Source organism: Coloeus monedula (assembly GCF_965178545.1).
Source record: "Coloeus monedula genome assembly, chromosome: 1".
Lineage (NCBI taxonomy): Eukaryota > Metazoa > Chordata > Aves > Passeriformes > Corvidae > Coloeus > Coloeus monedula.
Genome location: NC_138781.1, coordinates 71,589,556 through 71,608,808, shown reverse-complemented (window position 1 = coordinate 71,608,808; position 19,253 = coordinate 71,589,556). Strand labels below are relative to the sequence as shown.

The 19,253-nt window shown below is 41.4% G+C and overlaps 1 protein-coding gene across 2 annotated transcripts; it reads left to right on the top strand.

The window, feature by feature from the left end:
- The first annotated feature begins 2,873 nt into the window (after positions 1–2,873).
- RIOK1 (RIO kinase 1) lies at positions 2,874–18,698 on the top strand. 2 transcript variants are annotated; one of them, XM_082297035.1, is made up of 17 exons: positions 2,874–3,019; positions 3,911–4,104; positions 5,274–5,364; positions 6,333–6,402; positions 7,075–7,117; positions 7,803–7,895; positions 8,613–8,725; positions 8,853–8,933; positions 9,439–9,525; positions 10,086–10,223; positions 11,143–11,246; positions 12,913–13,019; positions 13,625–13,690; positions 15,288–15,407; positions 15,694–15,747; positions 16,812–16,955; positions 18,489–18,698. In XM_082297035.1, the coding sequence occupies exons 1-17, from the start codon at positions 3,001–3,003 to the stop codon at positions 18,597–18,599; spliced, it is 1,635 nt and encodes a 544-aa protein (XP_082153161.1). In that variant the 5' UTR covers positions 2,874–3,000; the 3' UTR covers positions 18,600–18,698. The 2 variants fall into 2 exon arrangements, with proteins under 2 accessions (XP_082153161.1, XP_082153160.1); XM_082297034.1 differs by having other exon boundaries at positions 3,900–4,104.
- The last annotated feature ends 555 nt before the right edge of the window (positions 18,699–19,253 follow it).

Below are 19,253 nucleotides of genomic sequence, written 5' to 3'. Positions count from 1 at the left end.
TGTTCTTCCTTGGCTAGGGATTTCTACTCTGGGAAAAATGTATCCACGCCCAAAGACTGCTTCCAATCGACTATGCAGAAAGGTATGTTGGTTCTAAAGCAAGCATTTCCATGGCTTAGGGACTCTCGTTTTCTGAGAGGTATCCTGAAATTCATATGCAATCAAAAGAAGAATTAAGTTTTTTTAGAGTGGTTTCAAAGAATATTCATGGAGATAATACAGCTGAAGAAAATAGGTATTTTGTTTCGAACTTAATGAGTGTATCGCTTGACCTCCTCAGTACGTATCCTTTTTCATCACTAGTCCTCTATCAAAAGTATGATGGAACTACCTGAATGTTCACAGCAGTACTGATGTATCCTATTAGCTAATTTCTCTTTCATAAATATGTGTGCCTATTCCATTTAAACCAATGTCTTGTATAAAGTGGAAATATAGCCTAGAATATTGGAATATCAATCACAGTGCATGAGATAGAGAGGATCCTGGTCACTTGCTGTGTTGCTGTAACAACTGCTCAGGATATAGATGCTGCTTTCCATTTTCAGATGGGTTTTTCTGTCAATCATCTAACTCCCTTGACCATATGCTCTGTTCCCCCCTCTCATGTCTCCCCATGCTCTGTACAATCCCTATTGTTCATGTGCTTCACTCATGCCATGCCAGTAAGAGCTGACCTCAAAATCTGACAAAGTCTGTTGATTTTGCACCAGCTAAAGATCTGTTAGACAGCAGTGTGAACTACAAAGTACTGCCTGGCACTTTGGCAGGGGAGGGAAGTGTGATAGATAAATGTCATTACAACATGCTCATCCTAGCACATGGCACTTGAAATCACTCTCATGTTTAGCCTCACCAACAGGAACATACTGCAGCTCAGATTTTCCAAGATGGGCTCAGAAACACAGGTTGCTTCACAGAGCTGGCAGGCACTGTCTTTTCTCACCATTGGGCTCTACATTTCATCCTGCAAATATAAAAAGGAAGCTGTTAGTGGTCTTCTCAAGTCACTTCCTCCAGGAAGGAGCAATACTGCAGTTCTTCCAGGGATTCTGACTATGGTCTCTGTACCCAGTTTCCCAGCTTCAGCGTGAACCAGAATGTATACCTGTCCTACATAATATGTCGTGTTAAGTACAGAATTAGTGCATCTCCGAGTGTGAGCAAACATTTTGACTCTTAATCTTCAGGAACTATAATAATGCAGCCATTGGTAGAGTAAGGGAGGTAGTAGTTTTCTGAGGACAGTCTCGTGTGGCCTGGAACATGGAGCTACAGTGGTCCAAGCTAGATACATAGTCTGATAGATGTCTGTCCTCCCATGGATTAGGGCTGATAACTGCTAAATCTCTGACACCTTTTTTTCCCATTCTCCTTCTGAAAGTATCACCATTACCTAGTGGACTGTTTCTCTTAAGCCTGTTACAGATGAATTGTTTGTAGAACAGTTTGTGCTTGCTTCCAAAGGAGCTCTTAAAGCCTGGGACAAAAAAGGTGTGCTGCACTCCAAGGTTGTAGAAAAAATCATGTGGAAGCCTGAAGCATAGAAGGAATCAATATGAATGTGGAAATTGTCTGGCAGTATTATGTTTCAAACAGTCCCCTGTCATTACAATAAATGGGTATGTTTACTTAAGAGCACTGAATAAGTTATTAGAGAGTGAAATAAACCTGTAGAATGGCGCTTTCTCTGCCCACATGGATCAACCCACATGGATTAAGAGTCCTCCAACACCTGCTTCTAGGAAAAAGATCAGTAAACAGGTGATCTTAATCCGATTTCTGTTGGTGGCTGTGTATTGGGGAAAATAAGCACAGAGACTCTCAATGAGCTGACTTTATGGAAGTGTTGCAGATGCAAATTATACGTATTGTATTAAATCTTTTTTAAAGGTATCTCAGTACAAGCATCCACGTTTTCTGCACAATCCCAGGTTTTTTTATAGCTTTTACACATACCACTTGGATAATGGGAAAACATCTACAAAAAAAAGAGACTTCATTTAAAAATTTTACCATTATGTACCAGATAGCAAAAGCCTGGCGCTCGCTTTTATTTTCCTACTCCTACATTATCATGGTATATAAACAGATTATAATGTTTTTCAATGTAAGGGGTGTTAGGAGCTAAGATGGCTCTAGCCAGGCTTGATATTTTGGAATGCCTTTGGCTTCAATTAGAGCTTTATTTCAATAAAGGTTGGAATTTAATATTTCAGAGTGTACTAAATAAAATTCTTCTCAGTATCTACTACCGAGGACACAGATCATCACTAGTGTTTTAGAGAAAACAACCATGAATCTGTGGCAGGAATGGTCATTCCCAGTCAAGAGAAGAGGGCTTGAAGAGGCAGTATTTTTAAGGCTATATTATTTAATATGATACAAGTATACCACAGTATTGATGTATCGGCAGCTGCTGGGAATTCATAGAATGACAGAATGCTTTGGGTTGCAAGGGACATTAAAGATCATTTAGTCCCATCCCCTCTGCCATAGACAGGGACACCTTCCACTAGACCAGGTTGCTCAAAGCCCCATCCAACCTGGCCTTGAACACTTCCAGGGATGAGGCATCCACAGCTTCTCTGGAAAACCTGTTCCAGTGCCTCACCACCCTCACAATAAAGAACTTCTTCTTAATATCTAATCTAACCCTACTCTCTTTCACTGTAAAGCCATCCCCCGCTACAAGTCCTTGGAAAAAGTCCTTCCGCGGCTTTCCCGTGTGCCGGCGTCAGGCTGTCCCCGTGCAGGAGCCGGGAAAGCGGGCGGGGACTACAGCTGGGACCGGAGCTGGCCCGAGTCCGTCCCAGCCGCGCTCGCCCGCGCTGCTTTTGGTCCCTCTGGCGGCGCCGTAGCGGCCGGGCCGGGCCGGCGCCTGCGTCCCGCGGGCATCCCGGCTCCTGATTCCTGCTACTGATTCCTGCCTCCTGCCCGCCGCCGCCATGGATTACCGGGCGCTGGTGATGAGCCAGGTCGTGCCCGGGCAGTTCGACGATGCTGACTGCTCGGACAGGTGAGGGTGCGCCGAGGGGCCCGGAGTGAGGGCGCTGGCGGGGCCGGGCCCCGGGCGCGGCCGGGCGAACACGCGGAGCCGAGCGGGGAGCAGCGCTGGGACTCGCCCGGCAGCGGGGAGGGGAGAGCGGGTGGTGCTGCCCGGTTACAGGAGAAGGTGAGAGGAAACGCTACGTGTGTTTCTCGGCTTCCCTTTTCCGTTAGGTGTGCTGCTTTGGGACATAATTGTCCTGGCAGAAAACCGTGACTCGCTACTGACATGAGAGAATTATAGCACCAGCTAGGTTGGAAAGGATCTCTGAGATCATCGAGTCCGAGCTGTGACCCAACACCACGGTGCCAACCAGACCATGGCACTAAGTACCACGTTCAGTCTTTCCTTAGAAACCTCCAGGGACGGTGACTCCACTACCTCCCTGGGCAGCCCATTCCAATGTCTAATCACCTTTTCTGTGAAGAAATTCTTCCAAATTCCAGCCTAAACTTCCCCTGGTGCAACTTTGCAACTTTAGGACATGTCCTCCTGTCCTGTCACTTGTTGGCTGGGAGAGGAGACTGACCCCCACGTGACTACAGCCTATTTTCAGGGAGTTGTAGAGAGTGGTAAGGTCTCCCCTGAGCCTCCTTTTCTCCAGGCTAAACAACCCCAGCTCCCTCAGCTGCTCCTCATAGGACTTGTGCTCCAGACCCTTCAGTAGCTTCATTGCCCTGCTCTGGACCTGCTCCAGCACCTCGATGTCCTCACTGAATAGAGGGCCTTAGAACTGGATGCAGTGAATTAAAACACGAGTGAAAATGTGAAGTCATTTGTGAGGCTAAATGTATTTTTGGTGACTGTAACAATCATTTTTAGTTATAGAGACATCTGTGTTTCTTTTAAGTGAATCTGCAGAAGACACAGAAACATGTAAAGAGGGTGGGGTCCCTGAGAGCTGCCAGTTATGCACATGTGAAGAAGTTAACGCTGAGGAAGGAGATGCTGACAATGACAACGATGATGAAGAAGAAGATGAAGACTGGGACTGGGATGATGAAGTGGGAAGACTCACGAAGCGCCACAGTGCTGCTGGTGGGTGCAATCCACAGGTATGTTGAGGGCTATTCTGTGAGCCTTGAGGGTGCCCAAGAGCTAATGGGGTTGACCTGAAGGTTTTGTTCATTGTTAGTATCACACTGAGGATAAATGCAAGCAGACTTTTTTCCTTGAGAGAATCCTCTCCCTTTGAGTCTGTTCCTCTGACATGCCATATGTGTATGTATGTTGTAGCCAGAGGTTCATTTGATTTTATTGTCTCAAACCCTGTTGCTGGATTCTCTTTGTCACTGCAGTTTCCTTCTGTTCCTTACCTTTCTCAGCTTTTCTTTCTTTGCTCAACCTGATCTCTTCAGATGTTCCTTTCTTTTTGGTATTTGTCCTCTGTGTTTCTGACCATCTTCCCCAACCTTTCTATTTAATTTTAAGACTATCTGCTAATCATATCCAGGGTGAAACTGGTTCTATTTTTGACTTAATAGTGAAGCAGGCAAAGAAAAAAAACAAGCATAGGAAATGGAGGGAGGTGCTAGAAGTGAGTTAATTTAGAGTGTATGGTGTTGGCACAAAAACTCTGGCATTGTGCATAATGAAAAGCACATGTGAAGGTAAGAAGGATGCTAGTTCTCACATCAGCTTGGACACTAGAGATTCAAAACCTCATTTTTCTTATTGATACCAACTTAGCAGAACAGTTGAGATAAATCAGAGTGGTGCTGATCATAGCATAGCATGTCTGGCAGTGCTTATCCTGGGTGGTATATTCTTGCCTTTATTTAGAGGTTTGTGCTGTTCAATGATGGTGAAATCATGTTCAGGTGTTAGTTGTGTTTGGAGAGGACTACATGTAGGAAAAGACAGAATCTTGGAAAGTTTTCTCTGTTCATTACCTCTGCATTTTTTTCTCTTGTTTTGTTTCTGTCTCCTGTTCTTTTCCTTTTACAGACAGAAAAAGTGCTGTATGAGAGACTTGTAGCTTTCTAGACTAAAAGTAACCATGTTTTGGAGCACTTTTAGAATTTTAACTGATGTGTTACCTGTATTTTCTTTTCTTGATTTAAGTAAAATCTGGTGTTAATCCATACTTGTTTCCTTACCCCATGTGGTTTTCTTCTCATAGCTTTAGGCATAGGCACTTGAGATGACTTTTCCACTTATATGGTCTGAATTTCAAAGGGCTGTGTACAGAAGGTGACTTATGTTAGTAAATCCTTTGTTTCAGGCAAATAGACAGACCCCTAATTGCTCTTCAGCAAAACTGTCAACCCCTGCAGGCAAGGTTTTAAGAAAATTTGAACACAAAATTAATTTAGGTGAGTATAATTGCATTGTCATCTGTTACTGAAACAGTTACTACTCCGTGTCATTCTCAGACTAATTGCATTTATGTTAAGCCAGAACTCACTGGAATGGGTGAGCTAACCATTGCCAGAGAGGTTAAAAATGGCTTTTGTGTACTTGAAGTTGCCTTTAGTCTCCACAAACTGGCTGTCATACCCCTCTCTCTCCACTTTCAGAACCACATGGCTAGTTGGTTGGGGTTTTTTCTTTCCCCTTGACTTCTCCAGACAACATGAAGTCTTTGTTCCCGAGATTCTCTGTAGAAACAAGATGTTTGGTTGGATGGAGAGTACCAGCTCTCTGTTGTGATGTTGGTCATTCCCAAAGCTGCTACAATTTTCTAGATGACTGCAGTCTCCTGTAGTATTTGGGGGTACATTATGCAGCAGTTCTCTCCCAGGGGCAGAGTTCCTGTGCAAAGTGAAGAGGCTGCTGTCCCAGCTGGTGTGGTTTGATTTTTACCCTGAGATGGAAATGGCTGCTCAGCAAAGCCTGTCAGGACTAGGAGTAGCTGTGATTGGCACCTTTTGTCAAGGTAGCAATCAGAGGTTGTGTTTTTCTTTATAGCAAAGTGGTGCTAGAATGAAGGTTGCTGGTATTTGTAGCCAAATACAGCAGCTTTTATACATTTAGCCTTTAATCAAACACCATTTAAATGCATTGTTGGAGAGAATCTGGGAGGCTGTTGCTTATTGTGTTAAGAAAAGTGGCATTTGACTGTTATAAGAGAAGAACAGACAAATTAAATGGAGAGATGTTATCCAAAAGGCATTACTGGCATCACATTTCCAAGTCCTTGGAACTGCCTCACTCATCTGTGTTGTTACCTTACAGTCCTACCTTGAAATGTAAACAGAGTGAAGCGCTAGGTTAACCCTGGTGTGTAGGAAACTTCTTTGGGTTTTGGGGTTTTTTTCATTTCTTCTTACGTGTTTTTCAGATAAGCTAAATTTTGATGACTCCGTTATAAACAGAGTCACAGAAAAGTCTAGACAGAAGGAAGCAGACATGTAAGTATTACTTTTGGTTCTATTTTCACTGAAATACTTTGAACCCAGAAGCGTTGTTCTTATTTCTTTGTTTGAATAAGTTTGTTAAGAAAAATGAGATTTAGAAGTAGTCTACATGCAGTTTGCCCTTTGGTCTTCAAAAGACCATCCAAAGTTGCTTCTTCTGTCACTGGTAGCACATCTGATTGTGTTGGTGTAATATAGTAAGACAGAAGTGATGGTGTCATTGCCCTAGAAAAGACCCTTTGATACTCTTTTTTTCTAAACAGAAATCCTTAAGCAGCTGAGCTAAAAAGGTATTGGAGGCCTTTTAAAGGGTCCTCCTGATGATTTGGTGAGGGAAAAGTATTTCTTCTTAAGAATTTTTTTTTTGGCCTGCAGCTTATAGCCCTAAGTTGTAAAGACAGATACAGTTTCCTCCTGAATGAGCATAATTCAGAAGAGGCAAGAAGATAATCTACAAAAGTGATGGGCTCTGATGTTTATGGTGGTGGTTTGTTGGTTTTTTTCCTTTCCATCCCTGTGCTGCAAGAGAAGCCTTTGCTTCTGTATGAACTGAAAGCCTTACTTCTTGAGGCTGTCATCTGACACAGAATATCACAGTTTGTCAAATGCTGTCAAAGTACCGAGCTCATATGTGGGATTGTAACATTTTATTTTCACTTCTGCTAGGTACCGAGTCAAAGACAAGTCAGACAGAGCAACAGTAGAACAGGTAAGTCCTTTGCTCATCAAAGTTTTCTTTTGACCAGAGCAAATATTGTAGAATTTTGGAATCAATGATAAAACAGAGTAGGAACAGAGTTTTGGGATTCTGATTCCCATGTTATCCTGAAGAGACCTGTTGTTTCTTTCTTTCTTTCTTTCATATTTGAAGGTTAGCTTTGGTTCCATAAACATTTTAGAGCTCATTTTTGTCTTTAACATTGTGATTTGTTCATGTGTGCAATGCAGAATTTCATCTTAAGCTTTTATTCCAAAGAACAAGAAAAAATGTTGGGTTTTCAATTTTTTTTTTTTTTCTTTTTTAACAAGACTGAACTATTACTGGTCCAAGCCCACATGGCTGTTTTATTTCAGTTATGGTATCTATATCCCAAGAAAAATCTTATTTTGAAACATTAAATGCAACTATGAGTGGAAAATGTTTTCTTTGTCTCTTCTAGGGTTAGCTCAACAACATATGCTTAGTTTAAAAGAAAGAAAAAAAAAATTAATAATTTTGGAAGAAAGAGTGAAGTATCATTCTAGATTCATGGCAAAATTCTGAGTAGTTGCTGTTCAGATTATTATTCGATCCTTGAGAATAGTCTGATGCCAAGGGCTCTTTAATATGATACCAAGACTGGACACTATTACTAGGTTTTGTCCTCTGCTGAGTTTTCTGTGTTAAATTTGAGGTGTTGGATCCAAGGACCCGAATCATTCTGTTCAAGATGCTCTCTAGAGGTATCATATCAGAAATCAATGGCTGCATCAGCACGGGGAAAGAAGTAAGTTTTATTGCAAATAATGTAGTAGGATTTTTTTTTCAGCAGGCTGGATGGAAGTTTATGGTGCTCAGAAGATGTAGTGTAATACTAGGGTTTAGTTCTACATTTTTGTGTTGCTTGATTGGTAGGAAGTTATCTTAAGAAAAAAGTTATTTACGTTAAGGGAAACCAAGTTTCCCAAGTATGGAAGATCTCTAAGAATGCTTTAATATTATCTTAAATTAGTGGATGTTGTTAATTGCATCTTTCAACCAAAAGTTTTGGCAAAGTTATGTATGGCCACAGTATTAAATAGTGCCTGGAAAAACATACAAACCCAGGGAATTCTGATTAAAGACAGACTTCCCCCCTGTGTAGAGGCAGAAATGTGAGACATTTGGTCCATGCTTTAGGGCCTGAATAGTGCACAGGCTCAAGTTAACCCTTCACACAAGGGCTTGTTTCAGTCTCCCAAGTGTGGATGAGGCAGAATTTTCCTGTGCAATGTTGATTTTATTCTGCGGGCATTGCTGCACCCCTGCCCCATCTTACGTACTTCCTGTAAGCTGTCTTTCATGGAAAAAGGATTGCCTTGTGTGCAGTCTCCTTCAGCTGGGTGCCATGCACAGGCTGGGGTGAGATCAGGTCTTTTCCAGGTATCAGAATGAGAAGAAGAGAGATTATGTCACTTTAAAGGGCTTGTCCTTAATGGTATTTCTTCCCTTTTTAATCTGATAGGCCAATGTATATCATGCCAGTACTGCAAATGGAGAGAACAGAGCAATAAAGATTTACAAAACCTCTATTCTGATGTTTAAAGATCGGGATAAGTATGTGAGTGGTGAATTCAGGTGAGTTTGACTTCTGCCTGATTTTACTGGGGAAGAGGGATTGTTTTGAAAGGTGTTAAAATCACTGGTGCTCATGCTGCATTGATAGGCTAGGAGTCCCTGTTATCTTTTGTTTCTTTACTTAAAGATTTCGTCATGGATACTGCAAAGGCAACCCAAGAAAAATGGTGAAGACGTGGGCCGAAAAAGAAATGAGGAATTTAATAAGGTGATTTTTCCAGTTTTTATTTCATCATACAGAGGTTACCGAAAGTTTCACATTTATAGGAGGTACTCATTGCTAGACTGTGGCTATCACTACCCTTTAGGGTCTCTGGAGTGCTCAGAAAAGTGTCTTAAGCTTCATGATGGGAGAGGGACAAAAGGGGAAGGAAGAATAAAGATCTTCTTTTGTTTTGCTGCTAATGCTCTAAGCTCTTCAGTGTCTGAACTCTGTCTGACATGACTGAACAGCAAGGAAAAGCTAGAAATAGCTGCTGCTGAGCAGCAGCACACTGTGTGATATAGGTTAATCTAGGATTAACCTGAAGTGTGTAAAGGTTCTTTGACACAGGAATGCTTAGAAAAGGGTCAGAATGGTTGTGGCTTTTTGTGTGCATTTCCTGAGTTCTCACTGTGTATTATGTTCAAAGCTACAGAGCTCCTCTATGCACTAGTGCAAAGCAAACAGAGTTTGGTTTTATTTTTTTTGTGGCTTTGTTCCTGTGTTTCAGGTTGAATACGGCCCAGATACCTTGCCCAGAGCCAATTATGCTAAGGAGTCATGTGCTTGTCATGGGCTTTATTGGTAAAGGTGATAGGTAAGTATCCTTAGAAAATAAATTTTTTTGTTTGGTTGGGGTTTTTTTAATTTAGTAATAGCTTTTTCCCAAAGATTTATTAAAACCAAACAAACCAACCCTCTGAATTTACCTACAGTTACTTTAGGCTTGTAAAGTTAACATCTGCCTGTGACCTGTGGAATGGTCCCAGACATTTGTCAGCTACTACTGCAGGCAGTCTGTGTGATTTTGAAGCCTTAGTTGTGTGCAAAATTAATTCATAAAGTGGTTTAACCAGAGGTGAATGCTGGAAAGGCTTGCTAATCATACATGAAGATAGGTCATTGGTTTGTAGTTAGCAATATTAATGTAGCATGGTCCAAATTAGTGCCGCTTGGGAATAGAGCTCCATAATCTTTGGCAAGCGTGTAGCAAAGTTTTGCTGCCCTTCCTGCTGGCTCCTTGCATTTGGTTGCTCATGCTGACTTGCCTGACATACTCAGGGAGTGAAAGGATCTGGCGCAGCAATTAAAGCATTTGCAGCTGCTATGAAGAAGGAAAAAGTATTTACTTTTTGTTACTTTTTCTGTAATTTCAAGGCCTGCTCCTCTGCTGAAGAATGCTCAGTTATCTGACTCCAAAGTCCGGGAGCTCTACCTACAGATCATCCAGTACATGAGAAGAATGTACCAAGATGCCAGACTTGTTCACGCAGATCTCAGTGAATTTAATATGCTGTATGTTTTCAATCCTTGCTCTGAGTTGTGACATCTAAAATGTATGCACTGGCAACCTCTGTGTGAGAGTACTGATGTACCTTTCAGGGAGGGTGGGGTCCTTGTCATTACTGGGTTTCGTAACTTACCTAATTAATTATGTAGCTTTTAATCCAGATCTGAGCTTTCTCTGTGAAATAAACCCAACAGGCAAACAAACAAAAAACAGCCACAAATACAAAAAACCCAACCTGTTACAGTGGGAGCACTGCAACACGTGTATCAGACAACGAGGCCTGTGGGAAAGAAATATCTATGGACGGATTCTTGTTAGATGTTTCAGAGATGTTTATTTCTCCAGCCGCATGGCCAGGGCTCTGCCCAGGAACTGTTCCAGTCACGGGACCCGAGGATCCTTCTGCCCGCGCAGGGAACACAAACCAACCAATGGGAACGAGGCTGAGCAGGGGCAGGGAAACCCCGTGTCTGTGCCCTCAGGGCCCCTCTGCCAGGACCACATGGCAGGGGAAGGGACCCCAACACCAACCAACCAACCAACCAACCAAAAAAAACCCAAACACACAACAAACCCACATCACAAAACCCCCTCACAAAGAGAAAAAAACCTGTCAACTCAGGCAAAAATTAGTAAGGTATCATTTTTATAACTTTTTTCTTGATTTTTCTTTTTCACGTGCCTCTCTGCTTTTTTTTTTGTTCATGAGGAGACAATTTTTTTAAAAAGTTCAGTTATACAACTTGTGTAGGGGAGGGTAGGGATTGAGTGAAAAAAGCCACCCTGGTGCTAACATGCAAGGTGTGTGCTGGAGAAGGAAGTTAAGATTTTTTTTGCTGGTTCTGAAGTTTGAAGCATGCTTTGTTCCCTGCCCCTCAGTAATGTGATGGGGTTGGTGTAGCTCTGTGTGGGATTTCCTTGCAGGTACCATGGTGGGGACGTGTACATCATTGATGTATCTCAGTCTGTGGAGCACGACCACCCTCATGCACTGGAGTTCCTGCGGAAGGATTGTGCCAACATTAACGGTGAGGGAGCTGTGCTTCAACCCTTCTTCTGACAGCTCGTTTGTTTAGCAGGATGAACTCGGTTCACCTTATGTTCTTTCAGGTATAACTGACTGTAGAAGTTACACTACTTCTATGTTCTCGTGACTTCCTCAGGGAGTAGTGTACTGTGCTGAGTTCAGAGTAGTGCAGCCTATTTTGCCAGAAATTACCTGTCTGAAATGAGTCACGTGGCTGGATCTCAGACTTAGGATAGATCTAAGATCAGTCCCAGTGTGCAGCAGTGCTCACCCCAATCTTAACTTCCCTTACTTAAAGTACTGTGCAGACATACTGATGTATTTCCTTCTGTGAGCTGAATCCACATATGGAATTCCTCAGCTGGCAAGAAGTTGTTCTGTGTTATGAAATTCCCTGCACTTACTTGTCCAGGGCAGCTGAGAGGATCAAGGCATAGAGTAATTAATTAGATATATTATCACTTGTCATAGTAGTTTGAAAAGTTAAGTTTAATGGTGTTTTTCTCTTGAGGATTTGATCTTCATGCGTGGGTGTATGTGTTGTGTAACAGGTACACACCTCCTGGTAGGGTGTGTCCCTGAGGACAAAAAAAATCTCTCATTGTAGGCTGCTTTTGTCCCCCCTTTCTTTTCACATTGACTTTTTTCTTATTTTACAGAGACTCTTGAAAGAGTGCAAAGAACTGTGTGCATTTTGATGCTATGTGTCTTGGTACCCAGTATGCTGGTTTTTCCTTATTCCTTGTCAGTTCACGAATTTCTAGTAACTCACTTCTGGCTCAGCTAGTTGCACCCTTGCTCTTTATTCATGTCTTTTGACTCACTCTCTCTAGATATTCTAGTGTTTCAGTGAGTTGCATTGGTTTTGGTGTTGTTTTGCTTGTCTTCTGTCACTGCAACCTTTTCTGTCTAAACCTTCCCCAGAGACTCTAAGAAACACCTGGTTCTGCTCTAGGTGCAATCTTTGCAGAGACTCGTGGTTCCATGGGCACAGAGAGCTGCCTCCAAACTAAGTCCTTTTCTAATCTTTCTATGATTAATTTCTCAGAGTGAGAGATCTTCAGGGAATTTTAGTAGGAAATACTTGTTAAACAGTCCTCAGTGTCACTCGCTGCTCTTTTTCAGAACAGAAATGCAGCCTACAAGTTTCATCATAATTGATCATAATTGATTTAAGAAACCAGTCCTGAGTGTAGTAGTGAGGAATGTTCCAGGACATGAATGTGTCTTCCCTTTTGGGTGGATCATAATTAGGCTGCATTGTATTTCAGTGGACACTTGTTTCTCTCTAGCAAAAGTTTGAGGTCTCCATTGCTTATTTGAAATACATATTTTTTTTCATCTTAGTCATTGCAAATACTACACCTGTCTTAAATTCTTTACTTAGCTCCTACTCTGTTAAGTCTGGATCCTGCTGAAATTGATTTGGCTTTTATATTTATGCAGTTTTTCTCCTTTCAGTATTTGTTGCATCTGGAAGATGAACAGTTTCATTTCAGATAGCCAAGCATCTGGTAACTAAACTCAGTATGATGTAGAATGTGCTGCTGAGACTTTCCCAAGTCATCAGAGTTGTTGGCTTGCTGGAATTGTCACTTTAACATCAGAGCTGCATATGTTAGATGGAATTACTTATGGGTTTTGTTTCTGCCCTTTTTTCCTGGCAGACTTCTTCCAGAAGCACAATGTTGCAGTGATGACTGTGAGGGAGCTGTTTGAATTTATTACTGATCCTTCTATCACAAGTGAGAACATTGATGACTACCTGTCTAAGGTAAGACCTCATGGCCTTGTTGGTTAGTAGGAGGACAATAAAATCTGATCTAGTTCAAGCTCTTTCACCTCATTTACTCTACCTCCTACTGTAAGGAAGCCAGCACATGACATTGTTGTGCTAGTGCTTCAAAAATGCACATAGGTCTTTTCCATTTATACCATTGTAGGGTGACACTACTTCCATTGCATGTTTTCTCAGAAAGTCTAATGAAGATTTAAATGTCTGTTTGAGGTGCTATAAGAACCAGGATGCTTTAAGTTAGCTCTTTCTTTCTGGCAAGGAGAAGCTCTGAGGAAATATAACCATGCTTATTGGAGAGTGGTATTGTATGTGCTGTAGCCGTGTTGGGCTTGCCACAGTTTGGTGTGGGGGAGCAGCAAGTGTGTTATCCCTCTGTTACAGGCCTGATCTGCAGCTCTAAGTGTGCTGGTTACCAATAGGTGTCGCTGGCGGCATTCCCATAGGGAAAGCTGGAGTGCGTGTGAGTGACAGTGGAGCACCGGGAGAAATGCAGATGGGAATAGTTGGATGTGATTCTAAAGACTTAGTGGTGCGATTCTAAAGAGTGATAACTTTTTTTGTATTGTTTTGTATTTCTTTAGGCAATGGAAATAGCATCGAAAAGAACAGAGGAGGAAAGATCCAGTCAAGATAAAGTGGATGAGGAAGTGAGGATTTCTGTTCCTGCTATGAAATTAGTATTAACCTTATGTCTTGTAAACACTGAAAAATGTTCTGTTTTTCTTTGGAAAAATGTACAGCTGATGATAAACAAAACATTGTTTGTGATACTGAGATGTCTTGACATAGTTGAGATGTGAAGTATTAAGGGGCACCATGTGTAAAAGTTGACAGTGATAAGCTGTTAGAAGGCAAATACTCCATTTCCTAAACCAGATTTGGTTTGCTCGTAGCTAGATCCCTTGATGTATCTTCCAGTTCAGGTTTAGTTAACAAAAAATCAGAGAGAGATCTGATTATGCCAGTGGTTTTGGACCAGAGTGGTTTTGGACCAGTGATACAGAAGCAGGCTATTTGGATATGTGCATTGGCCAAATTGCCTACCTAGCTCCAGTCCCAGTCTAATTCAGTTCTTCCCCTGCTTTTACATTAAGTGAAGCCATCTCAAGTCCATTACAGAAAGCTGTTAGTGTTCTGGAAATACTTAATGTAAAGATACAACCATTTCTACCTTAGTCTTAACTATCTGTTCCAGAACAGTTTAAAAAAATCCAAACCCAACAACCAACAAAAACCTCACTCAACACTACTTGATTTATCCAAGATTTTTTTGTCTTGGAGCTCAGCAGGTTTTACTAACTGCTTCAGACTTGACCATGGAAAGATGGTTTTTGTTTCCCAGTGTACCTTTGGCATAAAACTACTGCGCTATAGAGTCAGATGGTAGTGTTTGGTAGCAAGCCCATCTTCTGCAAGCAAGTTGCTCCTTTGCTTACATGAGGTACTGACCTGTCAGAGAGGTGGTTTCATAGCATCTAAGTTCAGTTCATTTCTCTTAGACTTTCCATGTGACCATGGCTAATTTGTATCGCTCCCCTCGCAAAAGAGTAGAGCTGTAAGGGCAGCTCTGTGGAAGTAGGGACCCGTGCTTTGTGCACAGCTCTTAGATGAGCAGTGATGGTCATGAAGATGATGTTCTGGGATTGAACTGATACCATGAAACAGAGAAGCAAAACACCTCTCTCTGATCTGGTAGGGTTGTAAGCTTGCTGAAAGATCGTTTCAAATGTGACAAATTTCAAGTATGTTGTTGATACTGCAGTTAGTTTTTTACTCTATTGCTGCAAGAACCTTTTTTGAGTTGGTCTGTAGGTTGAAGCAGGTATTGTTACATAAAGAGATTAAGTTCTAGCAGTGCATTTCAATGGAGTTGCCTGCTGAAGGCACTGTGAACATTACAATAAAAACATTAGAAAAATTTTTAGGGTACAAAACCTTAGGACTCAAGTAGGCTGAGAGATGGTTGGAGAATTTTGTAAGAGGGCTGGCTTCACAAAGGAAGGAGCCGTATTAGTTGAGATCCATCAATAATGTGTAGGTTGCACATTAAGTCTGCTCCTACAGAAAAAAAAAAAAGAACAAACAAAAAATAAGTCTGTAGTTCAAATGGTAGTGGATGACTGCCATGTTCATTTATTGTTTCTCTGATTGTGATTATTCTCCTAAGGATGCATAATTAGGAGAGAAAACTGTCACGATGCTATATGTAAATTAGTAAGTCTGTGTTTCCTTTCACTGTGCTAGGTATTTAAGAAGGCCTACATACCTCGAACTCTGACTGAAGTTAAAAACTATGAGAGGGATGTGGACATAATGATGAAATTGAAAGAAGAGGATATGGCATTGAATGTTCAGCAAGATAATGTGAGTAGGCATGCTGAGGCCCTGCAAAAAAAAAAGAGAGGGAATATGAATTTTTCTTACTGGAAACTGTTAGCAACAAAGAAAACCAGAAGCTTTGCTACCAAGGTGTGGAGTACTAAATCTATATTATAATTTAAAATTGTCTGGTTAGTACTAATACTAACATTGTGGATTCTATCCTGGTCTTTATTTCTTTGAATTTATTTTTAGATAGTAATTTTCTCTGAGCACAAAGAATTAAGACATAATTTGACAATGTAATTTCTTCCTCTCTCCCTTGGAGCAGATTCTCTACCAGACTGTGACAGGACTGAAGAAGGATTTGTCTGGTGTTCAGAAGGTGAGAGGGTCCTTTTGAAACCCTTCATTTTAGCCATTTTCGTGAAAGTGCTTACAGGTACTTCAGAGAATGCCTGGTCCTGGCAGAAAGAAGCCTCTTGTCTGTAGAGTGACCATTTGTGTCCAGGATGGGTCTGGCATGGCAGTGTGTCTGCACAACACAGAAATTGCTTTCCTGCACTGTGGCTGATGCTGGGTTGCTTGAGAATGAAATTACAGTCCTTGCTGTGGCCATGGTCTCTAAAGTTAAGTTGGAGATGAGGGAAAGTGTTTTCTGGTTATGTAAAATGTAATTGATTTAAATTGTTGCACGACTGCAAGTTTTGGTATGTTCAGGGTATCTTTGTTGTAATATTGCTTAAAGAACAGTCCTCCAGTATAAGGCATAAGATATTATGTCTTATTTTATTTGAAGTACTTGACAGTGACACTTCTGTAAAGTACATTGGATGAGAAGTTGGATACAGATCAGTTGGAGCCATGTCATTCAAGGCAGAAGCCCTGTGTGGATTCCCCCTCCTTACTTTGTGAATGTTCTCTAGCAGTGGTGTAGACTCTTGATTCAAAATGGAAATATAAATATGGATGGGATCAGGCTGTAGCATAGTCTCCAGGCTTGTTTAAGAATAAGTGAGTGTTCCAGTGCAGGTATTTGTGTTTGAAATGTAGAATACATACGGTGCCCCCAAGGTAGATTTGGGTATGATCCAAGGATAATTAAAAATAGGCTTCCACATATGCTAGCAAATTGCTGTTTAACTTAGGGAAATTAGTTTGGGAGTGCAAATAACAGCTGTGCTTTGAGCCCTGACCTAAAAGAATCTGTGTTGTACATTCTGGAATCCTTGTTCTTAGTTTGGCTTAACCTACTTTTCATTCTTTATCTTGAGACTCAGTGAGGGCTGTAGTAAGGGAGATAGCATCAGATTGCTCGAGGGTTTCTTTGCAGCAGATTCTGTTTTGTTTTTTATGAGTATATATATACGCATAGTGCATATATGTGTGTGTGTATATTGTCATTAGGTTTCTTGGTTTTGATTTGATGTAATTCTTGATGTCTTGCAGATTCCTGCACTTCTTGAAAAGGCAGATAATTCAGAAACAGACTCTGATGATGATGATGGTGGCAGCTCAGAGGACTCTGATTCAGGCTGTAAAGAATCTGTACATCCCAAAGATAAACCTGCTGAAATTAGCATGGACAAAAAGGTCAGATGGTCAGGAATTGTTTATTTTTTCCCACCTTTGCTTCTGTGACACAAAAAAATCCAAACTTAGTGGCTCTTGCTGCTTCTTGTCTGAGACAAGCGTGGACTTCTGTTCTGGAGAACAAGAGTAGAGACAGTGAATTTCATTGGGGATGCTTTATTAATGGTGGTTTTACGTAGAGCAGTGTGGATCACAGCTCTCTGTAGCCTAGGCAAGGCTAGAAGGGAGATCTCTACAGGGAATTACAGGGCTACGCAAAGTAGAATTCAGGGAAGCCTGGGCAGCTTTTCAGTCCCTCTGGCTACTCTTCCAGGCTGTGGTGTTCAGGTTTGTGGTTGTAGTCCCTGACCAACCTCCTTATGCCCAGACAGCTGAGACCACTTGGTCTGTAGAACTGGAGAATTGGTGGCAGTGTTGGTACCACAGTGGCTTTTGCAGTACCATTAATACGGACTGGCTAGCTTTGCTGTGGGCAAGAGATGCAGCAAAAGGATTATGGTTAGGGTCTGGGGGTTTTTTTTGTTCATTTGTTTGTTTGCCTTTTTTGTTTGTTTGTTTGTTTGTTTAGGTTTCATTTTCTAAATTGCAGAACAGTATGCTCAGTTTTGCTGAGGCTTTCCTGCTGAGTATCGCTCATGGGTGAGAGCCTTTTGGCAGCCTAAAAAGGTGCTGTGCAAAAAAAAAAAAAGGAGGGTGAAACTTGCTGGGCTTAAGGGGTTCAAGGGTTGGGGCACTGCATTTTAGTTTTCTCTTCCTAGAAAAGATAAGATAATATATTTCATATCTGTCAAATAAAAATGCAGGACTCTACTACACACTGCCAGTCTAGAGCCTGCTGCCTTTCAGATATGAAGCAGGAAAGTCTTGGCCACTTCTCATCCTGATAGGTTTTCATTTGGACTTCTTTTTGTTTAGGATGAGGGTTTTTTTGTAACCTGTGTATTTAGCTGTAGGTTCAACAACTGATTAGCAGCAATTACTTCTGCCTGCCCCTTCCATTTTGCTGACTTGTTTTCTAGTTGAGTCTCGTCCCTTCTGTGTCTGCACAAATTTACAGTGTGTTGCAGTAGCATGGCATTCTTTCCTGCCAGTCCTGGTGATGATCAGCTTGCTCTGAGTTACCGGCACTTACTGGGTCAATATTTTTGCATGACACATAAAAACACATGCTATAATAGTCCTGTGGGTAGCAGAAAACCTAGACCAGACAACCTATTGTAATCTTAGGTGTAAGTAGCATGATTTAAGAGTGCCTCTTGTTCACTTTCTTCAAAGGTTGCATGAAACTGAGGTTTTAACGAGTTTGAAGTGTGCCTTGTCATTACCAGTGTGCAGGTCTGGGCTCTATTCCCAACCTGTATTTCCTTTTTCCTTTCCCCTCACCGTTCCTATTGATTTTTTAAATTTCTTTATCTTGATAACCTTATTTTTATGTCATGTGTTAATTAACTTGTTAATGTAACAATTGACTGACTTGCTCAAAATTCTTCATGCCCTTCTGGCTTTAAATGAATGGTGTTTGATTCTTTATAGGAAAGGAAAAAGATGGTTAAAGAAGCCCAAAGAGAAAAGAGAAAAACCAAAATCCCAAAACATGTGAAGAAGAGGAAAGAAAAGACTGCAAAAATGAAGAAAGGCAAATAAAATCAGCTTTGGCTCAGAGAAAGGGATGATGTGTTGTGGATTAGTCAGTTACCATCTTTTTTTCTTTATTAAAAAATTAAAAATGCTTTATTTATATACATACAATATAAATTGTGAGGGTGGTTTTGTTAATAACATGGTGTAATTGTTTGATCAGAGTGTATGACATGGGTTTCTTGATGGGAAAGAATGAGTTTAACACTTGTGCTGCTGAACTTCTTTACCTGTGCAGGTTTGACTTTTTGCTAAACTCACATTGATTTGTTCCTGTGTTCTTACTCTCCATGCCTGCTTCACAGTAGGGGAGCAAATTGAGCTAGCTGTCTTCTGCAAGCTGTCGGATAACCCTGCAGGCATCGTGCCTTTGCTGCCTCCTTGTGCTTGCATCAGCATTGATGGCCAATTGCACACGTGGCTGCAATCCCCAGTTTGACCTTCAGAACCTCTTTGGTGCCTTTGGCTAGAGATCTTTGGTGCCTTTGGCTAGAGAGGAACCAATCAGTGCTTCCAGATCCCTCTCTGCTCCCTTTCTCTATCCACACAGGGATTGATAGCACTTTCACGTACAGTATGCATGTAAGTGTAGACAGTATTACTGGAGCAAGAAGACTGGTATTTTCTCAGCAAATGGGGATGTTTGTTGGGACACTGAGA

Excerpts from the sequence above, each read along its gene's own strand:
- RIOK1 (XM_082297034.1), top strand. The coding sequence starts at position 2,949 with ATGGATTACCGGGCGCTGGTGATGAGCCAGGTCGTGCCCGGGCAGTTC. Across the intron at positions 7,118-7,802 it reads ACAGAGCAACAGTAGAACAG|GTGTTGGATCCAAGGACCCG; the intron begins GTAAGTCCTTTG and ends GTTAAATTTGAG. Across the intron at positions 8,726-8,852 it reads TATGTGAGTGGTGAATTCAG|ATTTCGTCATGGATACTGCA; the intron begins GTGAGTTTGACT and ends CTTTACTTAAAG.